Below are 19,639 nucleotides of genomic sequence, written 5' to 3'. Positions count from 1 at the left end.
GATGAATGAATGGCTTGTCTTTGATTGCTTTTGGTGGATGAGCTCAAAACCTTGAAAGGGAAGATAATAGAAGAGAGAGAGAGAATACTGATTATATCAAGCCTCTCTCTTGAACCTCCTTCCTCTTTTTTCTCCTCTATCTTCTTTCTCTCTTATTTTTTACTTCCCTCTCCTTTGTTGTTGCAATATACCAATGGAATTACAGTAATCATTTCAAAGTCATTTAGTTCAACAGTAAGTCTCTCTCTCTCTCTCTCCTCCCTCTTTTCTTTTCCTTTTTTCATCTTTCTCTGTTATTCTTTTTCTTCCCTGTCTTCTGCCATTGCAATATACTGGTGGGATTTCAGTCACTGTTTTAAAGCCATTTCATTCAATGACAAGTCTCTCTCTCTCTCTCTCTCTCTCTCTCTCTCTCCCCCCTCTCTGTTTTGCTCTTCCTCCCTCCTCTCTCTAACTTCTAATTTTTGTAATTTCTATTATTTTTTCAATAGTTTTTATGTTTTTTATTTTTATGTTTCAGTTTTTTTTTTTTTTTTTTTGTATTCTATGCTATATTTTGTAATTTTTATAGATTAGATGGGGTCCAATCCAATCCATTTGAAATTAAATGAATCAGACTGGACCCTCTGTCCATTAAAATTTGGACCGATCTGATCTGGACTGTTTAAATTGGATTGGGTCAGATTGGACCATAGCCCGGTCCACTGACATCACTCCTAGGGTTCCCTTGAATCATTCACCATAGTTAGCATAAGCCGTAGGAACTCAACTTAATTTATTCTTGTTTAAAATGTCCATACATATTTATAGACTGTTGATGACAAATAGAAACTCAAGAAATAGAATCTTCCTATTTTACCACCACTATAGTTAATTGAAAGAAGACATAATAGCTCTTAAATTACTTGTTTAGTGACTGAAACTTTAAACACACTCCAACTGTAACTAGAAAAACAGACCCTATCATTGGACTCCGCAAAAAAAATGTAAAATGACAAAAATACCCCTGGTGTCCAATTCAGTCCAAATCCCTTGTACTATTATCATGCCATATCTGGACCTGTTATAAGGCCTTCTTCCTTCTAGAATAAGTATTCAAGGGTCTAGAGTGATCTCAATTATCTCTTTGGCTTGGATGAAGTCCTCTTTATGAGTTAAATGCATGGTATTGCTTATAGAGATCAGGGTTGAGTCACTATAATTCTATAGATGTAATGATTGTAATCCATGCTCATTCTGGTAGAGGCTTATTCCTCTACTTCACAAGAAACTTTTGGTAACCTCCAATTGTTGTAGAAATCAACTTATCTTCAAGAACATCTTAGGCACATCAATAGGTGAAGCTGAAGGCAATCTAGGCAAGGGAGATAAAAAGGAATCCAGAAAGTAGTGCTGATCACACTATGCTACAAGAGAATAAAGGAAAGACTTACTATAATTGGTTGATGACTGGGAATTTGAAATTACTCTCTGTTCTATAAGGCAGGCTTACAGTCTAATAAGTTTATGCCTTCACAAGAAACTTTTGGTAACCTCCACTTGTTGTAGAAATCATCTTATCTTCAAGAACATCTTTAGGCACATCAATAGGTGAAGCTGAAGGTAATCGAGGCAAGGGAGTTAATAAAAAGGAATCCAGAATGTAATCCTTCTTAGCCTCAGAATTTGAAATCATGGACTTGGGCCCTCTAAGATATTTCCTTGAAATTGAAGTAACAAGATCTAGCAAGGGAATTTATACATGCCAAAGGAAGTATCCCTTGGATTTTTTAAAAGAAACAGGGAAACTTGGGAGTAGACCCACTGATACTCTTATTGAGCAGAACTGTAGGCTATAGGAGGGGAATGTGGAGTTAAACAATGATAAGGAGAGATATCAACGACTAGTGGGCAAGCTTCTTTATCTCTCTCTCTCTCTCACTAGGACAGATATTGCATATGTTGTGCATATTATGAGTCAATTTATGCATGCTCCCAGAGTTTCACATTGAAGAAACATGATAGACTTGAAGTTGAGGCATACTCTGATATGTATTGGGCAGGGTCTATAGGAGACAAGAGATCTACAATTGGGTATTGTACCATTTTTGGTGGTAATTTAGTTACTTGAAGAAGCAAAAAGCAAATAGTTTTTGCTAGATCCAGTGTGGATTTGGATCTCGCTTGAGTTAGGAATGGAAATTTTTGGTCCCTTGAAGCTTTATTGTGATATTCAGACAGCCATAAATATTGCTAACAATCTAGTTCAGCACAAAAGGGCCAAATATATTGAGATTGACAAGCATTTTATTAGAGAAAAACTTGTATATATAGACCTATTTATTCTGTATATTCCTTCAGGGAAACAGTTGGCTGGTGTCTTCACCAAAGGATTGTTTGCTGCTAGATTTAAGGAGTTGTTGTGCAAGCTGAGCACGGTAGATATCTATGCTCAGCTTGAAGGGGAGAGTTGTGGGATGCAAGTCATATGGGCTGGGCTGTAATGTTCTTGTTATATCTTTCTTATTTAGTGCTTAATGGGCCTGGGCTTGTGTTATGCAACTTGTTTCTTACTGCCTACTGGGGGGGGGGGGGGGGGAGCAGTTTTGTACTTTCGTGTGTTTTGAAATATCACATCATCACCATCATCATTATCATCCATGCTTTATTCTTTATTCCAATTATATGGGATCGGCTACATGAATCTTGTTTTGCCAACCCATTCTATTTAAAGCCATATCCTCTGTTAAATTATTAGGGCTTAGATCATTTCTTACTACTCTACATTTTTTGTCCTTCTCTAACCTAGGGATGAATACCTTTCACACCAGACCTTAGCATTGGCTGGTTAACTTCATACTAGTCAAAGTATTCCTTTATAGTCTGTTTGGTTGGTGCGATTGAGAAGAGAAAATGAGAAAATTCTCTTTAGATTCCCATTTTCATTCGTTTGTTTTGTGAGACGGAACGAGAAACAGTGAGACGGGGTTACCCAAAACTTAGAACATTGGGTCACACTAAAACGGTGCGACCCCAGTGAGAAAGGAAACCACACGCAAAAAAAGATCATCGTCAGATTGTTGTCAGTTTGTCGTCAGCACTGAAATAGTAGCGGTGTCATCAGATCATCGTCGACATCAGAGGTCCGGTGGAGGTGCACTGAAATAGTAGTGGTGTCGTTAGATCGTCGTCAACTTGTCGATGACGTCGGAGGTACGGTGGAGGTGCACTCAAAATAGTCGCTTGCCTCTGGTTCAAGTAGCAGACCAGAGGCAAGCGAAGAAAAAGATGAAGAAGAAGAAGAAAAAAAAAGAAAGAGGGAGAGGAGGAAAAAGAGGAGAGATATCTTGATCAATTGAAAAATCTCCTTGAGAAATCGTCTTCTTTCATGACCTTCATTGCTATTCTTGCCGAAGAAACCACCACTGCTGGTTTGGAACCGAGTTGCAGAGATATAAGCGGCACAGCCTACGATGAAGAGAGGAAATAGTTGTAAATTTCCCTTCTCATCAATCAAACACTGGAATACCAAAATGAGAAAATAAATTTTCCCTTTTCATCCCACCTTGATTGTATTAGTAATTCATCCCTGTAGTCAACAACCTCATATTTGGATTATTCAACCAATCTCTCATATGTCTCATTAAAAGTACATTTGGGGCTAAAGAGCTTGAGCAGGCTTTACAAGAGCTCTATGCTGTTATGAGGTGGCTACATTATCATTATAAGAGGGCTTTATCTTCAGCTGTCATTTGTGTATTTTCTTCTATTTCTTCTGTTAGAGCTTTAGCTTGAGCTTCTAAGGTGTTTACTCAATTGCAAAGTGCAATCAGTAGCTCTTCTTTAGCTTGTTTATTCAATCTTCCTTTCATATCTCTTCCTTGACAGCAAGCCACCTGGACCCTAGGCTCTAATACCAACTGAAGTAGAACTATGAATGAATGGGCTTTGTCTTTGATTGCTGTTAGTGGCTGAGCTCAAAACCTCAAGAGGGAAGACAAGAGATGAAAGAGAGAAAGAAGAAAATCCTAGGAATCACTCCTAGGGTTTCTGGAATCACTCTAGGGCATGGGAATCATTCACCATAGGTAGCATAAGCTGTAGGAACTTAAATAAACTTTATAATTCTTTTATAAAACACCATGTGTGTGCGTGTGTATAACAAAAATAGAAGCTTACTAAATTACCACTATCCTCCTCAATTCAAAGAAGACTTAATAGCTCTCGAACTACTTATTCAATGACTCTGAAACTTTAAAATAAACCAATATATAACCAGATAAGCCAGACCTTATCATCAGAGGACCCACAGAAAATTGTACAATGACAAAAATACCCCTGGTGTCCAATTCAGTGCAAATTGCAGGTACAATTATCATGACATATCAGGAGCTTTTGTAAGGTCTTCTTTCTAGAATAATTCTTCAGGGGTTTAGAGTGGTCTTCCATCAAGCTGCCTTAGAAATCCAGACCAGTCAGGTGTAGGTGGAGCATTTAGAGGTCATGGTGCCAGAATCATACTAAGTTTCCCAGGACCAGAAGGTGAAGAAACATTATTGAGGGTATCAATAAAAAAATGTATGTAAGTGATGGCTGAACTTCTTGCTCTTGTCTGAGGCTTAAGGTGAGAGTAGGGTTGTCAATGGATTGGGTCTACCTGACAGGCCCAAGCTTACTGAACTGATTATAACAGTTCTGGTTCCACGATTTTGTCGTGATTAATAATTGGGTTGGTTCTGATTCTTGCCTGTCCTGAACTGATTCAGACCCAGAACTGATTATTTTATTAAATATATAAGATTTTCTTATAATTTTATCATAATTTATGTTTGAAATGGTAAATTTGATAGATAATATATAAGATAATAAAAATGTTTAATTTATTAAAATATAAATAAATTAAAATAAATTAGTATTTTTCTATCATTTTATTAAGGTTATATTATCAAATTTTAAAAATTTAAGTTATTATTTAACTAAATAAATATAAATTTCAATGTAATCGGGTCTGGACCCAATAGACCTGACTATTAACTGGGATGATTCTGGGTCTGTTATTTTGCCCCAATTAATAATCGGTTTAGGACTGGCACCACCATGTCCCAACCCAGACTCGACCCGTTGACAGCCCTAGGTGAGAGCACACCTTGGATTGGAATGAATTGATTCTTGAGGGAGATAGGAAAGTGGTAACTGGCTAACAGTGCCCATGAACTGTCGGATTCTTGCTAAGAGAAGCAAAGGCATTGGCTTCAAATCTGAACTACCCATTCAGGTTGACACTCATATCAGCCAATATGGAGGACTCAGCTGGTAGTTGATTTGTAACAAGTTGATAGTATGTATATAGATTTTAAACATGTCAGCCTTGGCTGTTGTACTTGTACATTGATTTTCTGAAATGGTCATTCCCATTGTACATTAATAAGATGATACTTATAATTGATGATCCACCAAAGTAGAAAAAAGTCCAAAGAAGAAACAGGATCTTCAATTTAAAAGCCAAAAACCAACCCTCTCTAATGTAATAATAATTGTCTCCAGGGCAATCTGGTCAAGTGCAAGAGCCATCCGATCAGTACTACCTAGTCCCCTTCCACAGTTGCCTTTTGGCCTCAAGTGGTTAAATTCTTGGGACTGTACTAGTGCAATATAGAAAAAAAAAAGTTTGTTTATGATCTGTTTGATCTTTTTCTCATTTTCTTCTCTGTAACCCTGATCATTCTTAGTGAGGTATGGCCACTTATAGCTAGCAAAATGGAAGTGAACAGTTCTATGCACATATGATAATCCTTGACTGGTATCCATTATCCAAAGAAGTGGTATTCTAGTTTTCAGTCCTTATGAACAAATCACTGGTTATGTAAGTGATAAAAGGTGTCTTGTATTAAAGGGATGAGTTAAAAACTAAAATAACAGAAAAATCCAAAAGGTATATGAAATTTGTTTGTATTTGTCCATATTGAGGTATTTTTGGTACATGAGATACCTTGTTTACTCTTAGTTCTAAACAGAATAGGGAACCTTGAAAGTCTTAATTTCATGATGTAAAAGCTAGGTTGTTCTCTAGGACTGTCATCAGTTGAATGCAGATAGTGAATTTTGCAGGGACCTTTCATAGTTGTAGGCACAAAATGCCAAACCATGTCAAATCTTGTATATTCTTCTCTGTTTACACCATAGATGTCAAGGCGACGGCTAGGCGACTAGGCAATTTTTAAAGGTTGCTTCACCCAATGCCAAGATGGTTTTCATATTAGGCACTCACCCATATACATATTATATCATTATTTTCTGAAAGCCTATATATATTATATCATTTTATTGGTTGGCTTTATTTTATTAGAATACACCCTGTTGTATGTTGAAATTTTTTTATTAAAGCTACGAAGGTTTCTTAAACTCGGATTTGGTCCTCAAAGAATAGTCCTCAGTCTGTCCTCACAGCCCCTTGCAGCCGTGCATTGGGAATATCTCCGTACTTGTATGTTTTTATTCATGGAGAGATATTCCCAATGTACAGCTGCAAGGGGCTTTGAGGATGGTGTGGGGACAGCTTTGTGAGGACCAAATCCGAATTCAAGTTTCTTTGGGTTTGAGTTCTGAACTGAGACTGAGAAGATAAGACTGAGGACTGAGAAGTTTCCATTGTTTCTGTCGAAGTCGTCCAGGACCTCCAGGTAAGTTTCTTCTTCTTCTTAAATGGTCTGAGTCGTTCTGTGCTCCTATATTTTTTTCTTACCTTTTTTAGGAAATATTTTTGGGGCGAAACAGGGGCTCTGCTTCCCCCTCCACCTCCTCCAAATCATCCTGTTACTCTTGTATTTTATTTTCTTACTTTTTCTTAAATACTTTTGGGAATGAAACAGGGGCTCCACCCCCTTCTTCTCAACTTTCTAAGTTTCTCCTGTAATTTTTGCACTATTTTATAATAATGCTTGTTTTTGGAACAAAACAGGGTTCTGCCCCTTTATTTTTCTGTCTCCTTTTCACTGCATTCTCCCTTTCTATTGGCCTGAAACAGGGTCTCCGCCCCCTTAAACACAGTTCAAAGCTGTCCTCTTACTCCTATATTTTTATTTTCTTACTTTTCTTAATAAATGTTTTTTGGGAATGAAACAGGGGCTTATTCTCTTTTTGTTTTGCTGCATTCGCCCTTTTTTGTTGGCCTGAAACAGGTTATTTAGCATTGAAGTTAATATATTTAAATGATATATATATGATGGCATTTTATGTTTTTATATGAAATGTATACTTAGTTACTTATTTGTATTATTTTATTGCTAATAGGCAGTATACAGGTATGTTGGTTAGTATAAAAAACTAATAAAGTTGCTTAAGAGGGCTAGGGATCTTTTGATTTTATACTTTCAGATTCCATCACCTAGGCACCTGGGTGCCCCCTTGGTTGCCTAGGCTCACTTAGGCACCTCAACAACTATGGTTTACACCATCTTCTTTCATTTATTTCGGTTTCTATCACAACCATAAAGAATTGTTTGCATTTAGACATACTGAATTTTGAAGCCACAGTCCTTGATTATTTTTTAAAATCAATTATCTAACCCCAAATTCACAATAATAGGTTTTAACTTTTTCTTGATAATCTCTTCAAAGCTACAGTCCTTGATTTTTTTATTTATCTTGATATCATATAATTCAGGACAAACTTTTATTGACGTTCAATATCACCTTTTGGTACAGACATAGCTTGAGGGAGGTTCTGGATGCACCAAATGTCATGAATTTGATAAAAGACACGAAAGCAGCACAAGAGGTAGTAGAGAAAAACCAATATGATTAGTTTTTTCTTTTTTTTTTCTTTTATCCTGATTGGGAACTGTGAATTTTATGAAGGTTAAAAGAGAATGTTTCCTATTGACCCCTTGTTTATGAAGGCCATGGTATAGGCTGGATTCACCTATCTCTCCAACTGTATACATTATACTACAGTCCAAAAGAGATGTTTCCTATTGACCCCTTGTTTAGCTAAAGTATCAGCTAAGTTTCTGTACTTGTCTTATACAGTATTTTCCTTTTGATAGTTTTCCTTGTCTAGATTTTTTTAAACCTGAGAATCTTTACAAGGAGGTTAATTTTGTCCTTGCCATATTAGTTCTTTTCCCTTGCAAATTAATATTCTTTAAGTAAATATTAATTTTTATGTTATATGTCAGGTGCGGGTTCTCAAGGATTTCTTTAGCATGCTCTCAAATGTCAGTTTCTACCCTTCAGATATATTTTTTTCTTAAAATATGCATGATTGATATTCTGAGCAATCATAAAGAGTTTGAAAAATGTTTTTGGTTTGAGGTTTCTGTATTCAAATCTATCATGTGAATCATGGTTCAATGGTTTTTAATATTACCTCAGCTCCACGAACTATACATATTTAGCTAGCTTAGCTAATGATCAAACTAAAAACAAAAAAGCTAGCTTTTCTAATTCTTTAGGGAAGCAGTGCAGTTTCACTCATCACTGACCCTTTGTTGGGCCCCCAGATGAGTCTGTCAATGGGCTATGGATGCTCCTCATTCATGGCTTGCAGTTAACCTCATAGTGCTCATGTTCAGGTGTCCAGCTTCTCCGGCTGGTGATTCTTGCCTATTTGTTCCATTAGCCACAGCTAAGTTCCACAGTCCACTACAGATAAGAAAGAAACTTTTGGAGCTGTAGTAAATTTTTCTTGGTTGAATGGAAAATTTGGCTGAGTTATTCCTGTTGTTGTTATTACATGTCTTGGGGTTTTCTTGCTAGGCTTGAATTTAAAGGGCTTACACATTTTGCACAATTTTCATGGTAACGTTCATTGTAGTAAATATTTCCTGCTTTGATCTTCATTTCACAATGACATCTTACTCTATTTTAATTCAATAGTTTTCTATTTATTTTATTTTTTGGGTTAGATATGTTCTTTGGTTTTATTATGATCTTAAATTCATAGTCATTTTTATTTTATTTTGGCATTTTACTACATTTTGTTCTCAGACTTGAATTTTGATTTTATTGTTTAGGATCCAGCTCGAGCATGCTATGGGCCAAAGCATGTTGAGGTTGCACATGAGCATATGGCTATTCAAACACTTCTAATCACAGATGATCTCTTCAGGTACTTAATTTAGGTTATGCTTGGATAAGATTTGTGCTTCGGGAGCAGAAAATATGCTTTGGAGTTGATACCATGTTTTTCAAAGCAAAAACACCCAAAGGAGAAAAACTTGTGCAACAAAAAGCACAAAATCATATTTTTTCTACTTTGTGCTTCGAAAGCACATTTGGGCTAAATGTGTTTTTCACTACAACACATAAGGTGCAAATGTATATATGTCACATTGGTAAGATTTGCAACACATGGCACAACTATAGGTCATGATGCCCATAAATGTATGCCATGTGTAACATGGAATTTATGTCACCTGGCATAACATATGCCATGTTGTCACGGGGCTAATCGACGGGGCCCCGTACGGCGCTCGATTGGGGTCGAGAAAGCCTACAAATGCAAACAACAACACACAAAAGGAAACAAGAGTGCACACGAATTAGACAAAAGGCAACTTGTATTGCATTAATCAATGGTAAGCACAAGCACACAGTACAGTGTCGAGGGGATCTCGTGCTTAACCTTTACACGCTTATGAGCTCACTCGGCTACCTACCTCCCTTCAAAGAGTACGTTAAGCTTTTGGGGGAGTGACAGAATGATACATCAAAATACTGTACATGCATACTACTATTTACATAATTGCCATTGGCATACCCCCCTTACAAAAAGAGTACATGGACCCAACCCAAAGCATTTAGATGGCGTGCTGAAGGCATGTTGGTGGCGCTGATGGTGGCTGAACCGTCACAGTCTCCCCCACTCAATTCAATCTTCGTCCTCGAAGATTCTTCCTCAGGTACTTGTCTAGCTTCACTGCGAATGGAAGGAGGTCTTCTGCAAGCTCCCGGGTGTCTTCTTCTGCAGGTCCCTTCCACTTCACCAGGTACTCCCGTTCTGATGTTTGGGAGGATTGGGACAACCTATGGTTGAGGATGGAGTCGAGGGGTCGGTTCTTGGGTGGTTGGTAGGATGGGTGTGGGCGTTGACTTTGGTTTCGGGAGGTATCTTGGTTGTCAGCATGGTAGGGTTTAAGTTGGCTTACATGAAAGAGAGGGTGTACTTTTAGCCAGGAAGGTAGTTTGAGTCTGTAGGCTGAAGCTCCTACTTTGGCTAGGATTTCACTGGGTCCCTCATATTTTCTCACAAGCTCGGGGTGTACTCTTCGAAAGAACCTAAGGCAATGGGTATGGAGTTTTACTAAGGCCAGATCACCTACTTGGAAGTTCTCGGGTCGTCTACCCAAATCGGCCCGTTTCTTCATTCTTCTGGAGGCTTTCTCTAGGGAGGCTCGAGTGATGTCAAGGCATTCTTTCCATTCCCTGGTGAAAGTGAAGGCTTGAGGGCTTCTTCCTTGATGGTCGTTGACGATGCTGTGCAGACATCTTGGTAGTTGGTCGATGATGATTTCAAAAGGACTTTGATTGGTGGAGGAGCTCTTCTATGTGTTGACGGAGAATTGTGCAATGTCCAGCAATCGAACCCAATTCTTCTTTGTAGCTGATACAAAATGGCGGATGTACTCTTCAAGGAGGGAGTTCATTCTCTCTGTCTGCCCATCTGACTCTGGGTGGCTGCTGCTGGAGAAGTTCAAGTTCGAGCCAAGAAGCTTGAATAGCTTTGTACAAAAAGCACTAGTGAATCGGGGATCCCGATCACTAACAATGTTCTATGGGACTCCCCAATATTTCACCACGTGCTTGAAGAAAAGGTATGCCGTGTCTTCAGCTGAAAGGTGCTTTGGTGCTAGGGTGAAAGTGGCATACTTGGAAAATTTATCAACAACAACAATGGTGGATGCATAGTCTCCCACTTTAGGAAGACCGCTGATGAAGTCCATGGAAACACTCTCCCAAGGTTGTGAGGGATTTGGAAGAGGTTGTAGGAGTCCAAGAGGCTAGGCACGCTTGGGCTTGTCTTGCTGGCAAATCAGGCATGTCCTTGTGTATTCTTGAACATCTTGCTCCATATGAGGCCAATAGTAGGCATGTTGTAGAAGTGCCAAGGTACGCTGCCACCCAGGGTGTCCTGCCCATAAGCTGTCATGACATTCACGTAGGAGAGTCTTTCTCAAGTCTTCAACTCTCGGTACAAATATCCGCCTTCCCTTTGTCAAAAGAAGGCCTTCTTCAACCTAAAACCGCCTAGTCTTCCCTTCACGAGCCGCTGTCGATAGGCTCTGAGCAATGGGGTCCTTCTGGAGTCCTTGATGTGCTTAATGAGGTCTAGTCTGATCTGGCTTTGAGAGGGACCTTCACCTGTGGATGGTGCTGCAAGCTCGGCCTTCCTGCTAAGTGCATTAGCAACCCTGTTCATCGGCCCTGGCTTGTACTCTAGAGTCATGTCAAACTCTACTAAGAAACCTTGCCATCGAGCTTGCTTAGGGCTCAACTTCTTCTGTGATTGTAAGTAACTAGTAGCTATGTTGTCAGTCTTGACCACAAACTTGGAGCCAAGTAGGTAGTGTTGCCATGTGCGGAGGCAGTGGACAATGGTTGTCATCTCCTTCTCTTGCACAATGTACCTCCTCTTTGTATCATTCAATTTGCGACTTTCAAAGGCGATGGGATGTCCTTGCATCAAGACCCCACCAATGGAAAAATCAGAAGCATTCGTGTGTAGCTCATACGGCTTGCTTGGATCAGGCAAGTCGAGGACGGGTTCTGCTGAGACAACTCTCTTCAAATCATCAAAAGCTGTTTGGCAACATTCACTCCAGGTCCACATACTAGTCTTTTTCAGTAAGTTGGTGAGGGTAGTGGCTCGTGCTGAGAATCCAGAGATGAATCTTCGATAATAGTTCACGAGGCCAAGGAAGGAGCGAAGTTCGGTGACCCTGGTGGGCAGTGCCCAATCTTGAATGGCCTTGACTTTAGCTGGATCCATACTGATTGTGCCTGCTTGGATTATATTTCCTAGGAAAGCCACCTCTTCTGTGGCGAAAGAACATTTCTCCTTAACAAACAGGTTGTTGTCCTGCAAGACTTGGAAAACAGTACGGAGGTGGTCAACATGTTCCTCCAAGGTTCTACTGTAAATTACAATATCATCAATATACACAACAACAAATTGGTCTAGGTAGGGATGAAATATTCTATTCATCAATGTACAAAAGGTGGTTGGAGCATTGGTGAGCCCGAAGAGCATGACACGAAATTCAAAGGACCCATATCGGGTAACACAAGCTGTTTTGTGTTCATCTCCTTCGGCTATACGCACTTGATAGCATAGTCGAAGAGTACCTCCGCCATTTTGTATCAGCTACACGGAAGAATTGGGTTCGACTGTTGGACATTGTACAGTTCTCCGTCAACACATAGAAGAGCTCCTCCACCAATCAAAGTCCTTTTGAAGTCGTCATCGACCAACTACCAAGATGTCCGCACAGCATCGTCAACGACCATCAAGGAAGAAGCCCTTGAGCCTTCACTTTCACTAGGGAATGGAAAGAATGCCTTGACATCACTCGAGCCTCCCTAGAGAAAGCCTCCAGAAGAATGAAGAAATGGGCCGATTTGGGTAGACGACCCGAGAACTTCCAAGTAGGTGACCTGGCCTTGGTAAAACTCCATACCCATTGCCTTAGGTTCTTTCAAAGAGTACACCCTGGGCTTGTGAGAAAATATGAGGGACCTTGTGAAATCCTAGCCAAAGTAGGAGCTTCAGCCTACAGACTCAAACTACCTTCCTGGCTAAAAGTACACCCTCTCTTTCATGTAAGCCAACTTAAACCCTACCATGCTGACATCCAAGATACCTCCCGAACCAAAGTCAATGCCCACACCCATCCTACCAACCACCCAAGAACCGATCCCTCGACTCCATCCTCAACCATAGGTTGTCCCAATCCTCCCAAACATCAGAATGGGAGTACCTGGTGAAGTGGAAGGGACCTACAGAAGAAGACACCTGGGAGCTTGCAGAAGACCTGCTTCCGTTCGTAGTGAAGTTGGACGAGTACCTGAGGAAGAATCTTCGAGGACGAAGATTGAATTGAGTGGGGGAAACTGTGACGGTTCAGCCACCATCAGCGCCACCAGCACGCCTTCAGCACGCCATTTAAGTGTTTTGGGTTGGGTCCATGTACTCTTTTTGTAAGGGGGGTATGCCAATGGCAATTATGTAAATAGTAGTATGCATGTACAGTATTTTGATGTATCATTCTGTCACTCCCCCAAAAGCTTAACGTACTCTTTGAGGGGAGGTAGGTAATCGAGTGAACTCATAAGCGTGTAAAGGTTAAGCACGTGATCCCCTTGACACTGCACTGTGTGCTTGTGTTTACCACTGATTAATGCAATACAAGTTGCCTTTTGTCTAATTTGTGTGCACTCTTGTTTCCTTTTGTGTGTTGTTGCTTGCATTTGTAGGCTTTCTCGACCCCAATCGAGCGCCGCGCGGGGCCCCGTCGATCAGCCCCGTGGCAATAGATTGGAGGTGATAGGAAACCTTACTACGCGCCCAAGGGAGACTTTGGGTCAAGTAAACACAACACTTTTAAGTTCTACAGGAGACCTGAAGGAGACTCTGGATACAGGGGTGGCCAGTTTGTGAAGAGAACACCTCCGACACCATGCTTCATCTGTGAGGGAAAACATTGGACTAAGGATTGTCCTAGTCGGGGGAAGCTCAATGCCTTGCTTGCAAAGCTTAGTGATGATGAGCATAGCGAGGAGGAGAAGGAACCAGGGGAGACAAGAATGGGGGCTCTATGAAGACTCAATGCAATGAAGAAGAAGACGAGCCCGCAAGGAGCATCGAAGTTCAAGCCGAAGGGACTGATGTATGTAGACATTCGCTTGAATGGTAAGCCCACAAGAGCCATGGTGGATACAGGTGCTACCCACAACTTTATCTCTATGGAGGAGGCATCCCGAGTAGAACTTGCACCTACCAAGGAAGTCGGATGGTTGAAGGCTGTGAACTCTAATGCCAAAGCCATACAAGGTGTAGCTCATGGGGTGGTCTTGCAACTTGGTGACTGGGAAGGGATGATAGACCTCTCAGTCGTGCCCATGGATGATTTTCAGGTTGTTCTCAGCATGGACTTCTTAACTCAAGTAAAGGCGGTGCCCATGCCCTTCCTCAACAAAGTGTGCATATTCGAAGACCAGGCTCCTTGCATGGTTCCAGTTGTGCCAGAGACCACGTGCACCCCCAAGATGCTCTCAGCATTGCAACTCAAGGATGGAGTGCGGAAAGGAGAGACCACTTACCTAGCCACATTGGTGGACTCCGACCTGCCTGACCCACCAACTGGGCATATCCCGCCAGCGATTACAATGGCACTAGAAGAATTCCAGGATGTCATGCCTCCCACATTGCCGAATAAACTTCCCCCAAGGAGAGAAGTTGATCTCAAGGTTGAGTTGAAGCTCGTCTACACGGTCACGAGTTTCGCCAACCACTGCTTCACAGCGCATGATGCGCTTGTCCATGGTCGCAAGCTTGTCAACTAACTTGTCACGCTTGCTATGCTTTGAGCTGATGCCTTTGTCTTTGGGAGAGCTACCTCTAGGCTCGTCCTCATCATAAACCCGTGAGATCCCTTCCTGGATCTCCTCTCGCATGTCACGATTCTTCATCGGGCTGGTATTGTTGCGGGGCACGACATGGACTCGTTGGGGTTGACAACCGCTAGTGTCAACGAGGCTCTGATACCAACCGTCACGGGGCTAATCGACCGGGCCCCGTGCGGCACTCGATTGGGGTCGAGAAAGCCTACAAATGCAAACAACAACACACAAAAGGAAACAAGAGTGCACACGAATTAGAAAAAAAGCAACTTGTATTGCATTAATCAATGGTAAGCACAAGCACACAGTACAGTGTCGAGGGGATCTCGTGCTTAACCTTTACACGCTTATGAGCTCACTCAACTACCTACCTCCCCTCAAAGAGTACGTTAAGCTTTTGGGGGAGTGATAGAATGAAACATCAAAATATTGTACATGCATACTACTATTTACATAATTGCCATTGGCATACCCCCCTTACGAAAAGAGTACATGAACCCAACCCAAAACACTTAGATGGCGTGCTGAAGGTGTGCTGGTGGCGCTGATGGTGGCTGAACCGTCACAATGTGGTGAATTTGTGAATATGACAAAATATATGCCATGGCAAAAGTTTTGACATGGAAAGATATATGACATGATGCCCATAAATAGATGATGTGGCACAATATATGCCACGTGACAAATTTGTGAGTATGGTGAAACATATGCCTGTGGCATAATTAGTGATATATTCCATGATGCCCATTTATATATGCCATGTGTGTCAAATTTGTGAATATGGAAAAATCTATGCCATTTATCAAATTAGTGACACATGGCAAAATACATGCCAAGTTTGAGGTTCAAAACTATGGGTCATGTGACACATGGAATTTGTTGTCACATGTAGCAAAGTGGCATAGCAACATGGTATAACCAAACATTAATTTATGCTTTTAATCTCAAAAGCATGTTTTGACAACAATAATTACCAAACTACAAAAGCACAAAACATACTTTGTTTTTTTGTACTCTGTAAAACGTAGAAGCAAAAGCTTATCCAAACATAATCTTAGCTACTGAATCTTCTGTACAGGTTGGTGCACGAACCACTTGCAGATACTGCATTTAACCTTTGAATTCCTACATTGTCTTCATCACTGTTCATTTGTGTCTAGTTTTTCTTCTTTAGTATTAATGTGCTTGTCATTGTTAAAGAGATGAATATTCTACTTTGGCAGACTATGAGTAGCAATTATGGCCGTCATGTCAATACTTTGGAACCTTTTATGGCTCCATCTTTTCCCCCAATCCCACAAATCATTTGAACCTCTTTTTGTCTTGTTCAGAGGGGGGTGTTAAAGGTCTCATTTGGAGGTTTTCATTGTTTGGCTTTCAGCCTGTCAACAAGACTGCTTTACTACTGTTTTTAATAGAGCCCAACTATGGTGCATTTAGGAATATTTACTGCATTTTAAATAAAGGTTTCAACCAATTACGATAAAGATGTCACATGGCGTAGTTACTTTACATCGGTTCATGTTTCATAAAGTTTTCTTACCATCAAGACTTTAACAACGTTAAAGATGTCAGCTGTGACATGTATTTTATCACTGGTTCATGTTTTTTCTTCATAGTGCAATTCATGCACCATAGATCTTGCCTTGTTTAATCAGAAATTTTCATCCTTTAACCTTTATGAAAAATTGCAGTGAAGGTTTCTGGTTCCTTGATGGATGTTTTCTCATTTTACTCTTTTCCCCCCACCAACACTCCAAAGTTGTATTTCTATTGTATGTTGATATTGGCTGGTTTACTTATTTCAATTTAGGAGATTATGTTTAAATCTATTATGTCATGCCAGTTTCTAGCTTGTTTCCTCTAATGTTTTTTTTTTTTTAATTTTTTATGTGTGTGTGTATGCGTCTTCCCTTCCAGAAATTCTGACATAGCAATGAGACAAAAGTATGTAAATTTGGTTGACTCAGTCAAGGATTCAGGTGGCAGTGCATATATATTCTCTTCTATGCACGTATCTGGAGAACGTAAGGATGGTTTTCTTGCAACCTTTGCATTACTCTTCATTGTTTCTATCGTTTATTTAGAACATTCTTCAATTAGGTAAACTGGACCCTTTAATTTCAACACTCAAAAGTAGAAGTTATCTCATGTAAACCATTCTTCTAAATTAAATATTTCTAAAGAGTACTAATCTTATTTTGCTTCATTTTCTTTGTCATGTGGAACAACAGAACTAGCACAACTTACTGGAATTGCAGCCATTTTGCGCTTTCCACTTCCAGACCTGGAAGACATTGAAATGTGATATTACATTCCAAGGATAAACAATGCTGGAGGCAGTGCTGGAGTCCAATTGTACCCTTCTATTAGTTACAACATGTCTGTATATCATACTTTTAATTTAATTTATTAGGGGCAAACAATGCTGGAGCCTGGAGGCTATGATGGAATCCAACGGCACTAAGAAAAAGGAGTTTTTGGAAGGTTGCTGGAAATGTAGAATCAAATCTAATTATGAATGTATACAATGAGCTCTGAATCGGTGTATGTTATGCACACATGTTTGTGATCTTGACGAATTTGTGATCATTTGATAAGTTGATATCATGCAATTCTATGTATCTTAATAGAAAAGTTATTTGTTTTATGTTTACAACTTTCTTGCGTTGGACGGTGTAGGTCTAGATCGTAGGGCACCGGGGATGTCTACCTGAAAGATGGTAGACGACAAGGAAGCTTTCTGTAGGGCAAAGACCAGGGGAGAGGAGGCTAGGGTTTTAGTGTAGCAGAGCTTATGCAGGGTTTTGAGAGAACTCTCATCTGGAGATCCTCAGAGATCCCTTATTTACGGAGTTGCTTCATGAAAGGAGAAAAACTTTCACTCTGGGAAGGTGGTCCCGAGTTTGTTGGATCTAAAACTAGTAGGTGGGTTGGGGTTTTTTCATGTGTTTATGCTATTATGTTGGTATTGAAGATTTCCCTTCTCTTGGAGTGTGCATGTAAGCATGAGTTACTCCCCTTTTAGAAGCTCAATCATAAATGACACTGAGACATTACTCTAAAGAACATCTAAAGAGTTGATAAAGCTATATGCCAGGTGGATTTGAGCCGAGTCAAGCCAAATAGTATGAGGTTCGAACTCAGCTCGCCTAGGTTGTACAAGGCTTGAGCTAAAATATTGAGTTAGAGCTCGAATTCGGTTCGAGCTAGAATATTGAGCTTGAGCTTGGTTCGAGTAAAAAACTCATAAGCTCGAGCTTGATTTAAGGAAAAATATTTTATAAAAAAATATATATATATATATATATATATATATATATATATAATATTTTATTTGATATTTATAAAATTAAAAATTATAATATTTTTATTATATATATATATAATATTTGAGCTTGACTCATTTATTAATCGAGCCTGTAAATTGGAGTCGAGCCCAAACTCGATTTAAACCCGACTCGTTACCACCCCTGCGGAAAGTTGGGTCATCGCAAGACATTACAACGATTCGCGATGTTGAGATAGAATGTCATACCGTATCTTACAACTGTTACTTTGACAAGAGTCATTGTAGGCAAATGGACTAGGACTTGGTGTCATTGTTTCAATGTTCATTGGTCATTTGTGTATGCTCACCGTAGGTTGTCGTCCATCGCAAGTGTAGCAATGTCAAATTCCATGTAATTACACATTACTCATCCTGCAATTTCCGAGTGCACTGAAAAAAAAGTCTACTTTCATTTTTTTTTTTTTTATCTTAATGTTGGTAACAAAAAATTTGCACTTTGGTTGTGATGTGAGTAGGTTTTAAGTTGGGTTAGGTGGGTGATGGGAAGCTCTCCCCAATGTAAGAGAGTCATAGATATTCTGACATGATGTTTGAATTATTCGATGAAATGTTTTAATTAATGAAAAGTATTAAAAGAAGGGGTCATTAATACAATGAAATGATCAAGAGTCATGGTGACGGCTTATTGATTATGCATTAAATGACCATTGGCAAACCTCATATGTAAATATATTTTTTGATCAGTGTTTTCTTGGTAAAAACATAGTAATAATTCAAAACAGTGAAGAGAGAAGAAGAGAAAAGATTTGGAGTTAAAATCAGTAGCCGGCGGTGTTAGCTTTTTGGTATTTATGTTGGGGCGAAAATAAAGAAAATTAACAGATTCAACACTCACCCTCTAGTTGGGATATATATATTAATCATGCTCAATTTGTCACATAAGTCATTGTATTGCAAATGATGCAAGTCCTTTATAAATATATTTGCAAGTTGATCCTTAGAACTAACATATGGAGTATTCACTTTCCATTAACAATTTTCTCTCTAATAAAGTGTTTGTTAACCTCAATATGTTTAGTTCTATTTTGAAGAACTAGATTAGCTGTAATGTTGATGGCAAACTTGTTATCGCAATACAATGACATGGGACTACCAATTGGAAAACCCAACTCACTCAACAGATTCTTTATCCACATAGATTCAGCCACTCCATGGGGTATTGCTCTACACTTAACTTTAGTACTAGACCTAACCATAACACTTTGTTTCTTGCTTCTCCATGTGACAATGTTTCTTTCCACAAAAGTGCAATACCCACTAGTGGACATTCTATCATCAACTGATCTGGTCCAGTCAACATCTGTATATGCATCATCCTCCAAATGGCTATTCTTCTGGAATAGTAAACCAACTCCTAGAAACTTCTTTAGATACTTGAGGATTCTCTCCGCTATCTCTAAGTGTGTAGTCTTAGGAGCATGCATGTATTGACTAAGAACAACCATGACATAAGCAATGTCTAGCTGGGTCATGGACAAATACAAGAGCCTTCTCACAAGTCTCTGAAATTGCTTTACATCCTTGATAATCTCACCACAATAATCACCCAATTTGTGATTTGGTTCAATGAGAGAGAGAGTTAGTTTAACCGCAAGTTTTTCTGAATCCTATAACAGATATAAGATGTATTTCTTTTGAGAAATGAAGATCCCCTTTTATGAGTGGGCCACTTCAATTCCAAGGAAATAC

At 39.6% G+C, this 19,639-nt stretch overlaps 1 protein-coding gene across 16 annotated transcripts in view; it reads left to right on the top strand.

The window, feature by feature from the left end:
* The window catches only part of PEL1 (Eukaryotic release factor 1 (eRF1) family protein), a 76,658-nt gene extending 59,423 nt beyond the window's left edge, over positions 1–17,235 (top strand). For 4 of the 16 annotated variants that reach the window (XM_088981153.1, XM_088981152.1, XM_088981149.1 and 1 more), the window contains 5 exons: positions 7,684–7,756; positions 8,157–8,195; positions 8,994–9,088; positions 16,519–16,625; positions 16,833–17,235. In XM_088981153.1, coding sequence (XP_088837279.1) covers positions 7,684–7,756; positions 8,157–8,195; positions 8,994–9,088; positions 16,519–16,625; positions 16,833–16,906 — 388 coding nt within the window. In that variant the 3' untranslated portion in view covers positions 16,907–17,235. Of the gene's footprint in view, positions 1–7,683; positions 7,757–7,836; positions 8,196–8,993; positions 9,089–16,518; positions 16,626–16,832 lie in introns of all 16 variants that reach the window. The other 12 variants (XM_088981155.1, XM_088981154.1, XM_088981151.1 and 9 more) reach the window with 6 other exon arrangements.
* Positions 17,236–19,639: the final 2,404 nt, after the last annotated feature.

The sequence above is a fragment of the Nelumbo lutea genome, chromosome 3, assembly GCF_056320005.1.
Source record: "Nelumbo lutea isolate HS-2025 chromosome 3, American lotus-T2T, whole genome shotgun sequence".
In the NCBI taxonomy this organism is placed as follows: Eukaryota; Viridiplantae; Streptophyta; class Magnoliopsida; order Proteales; family Nelumbonaceae; genus Nelumbo; species Nelumbo lutea.
The sequence above is the reverse complement of the archived record's forward strand: the minus strand, read 5'-3'. Positions and strand labels throughout refer to the sequence as shown.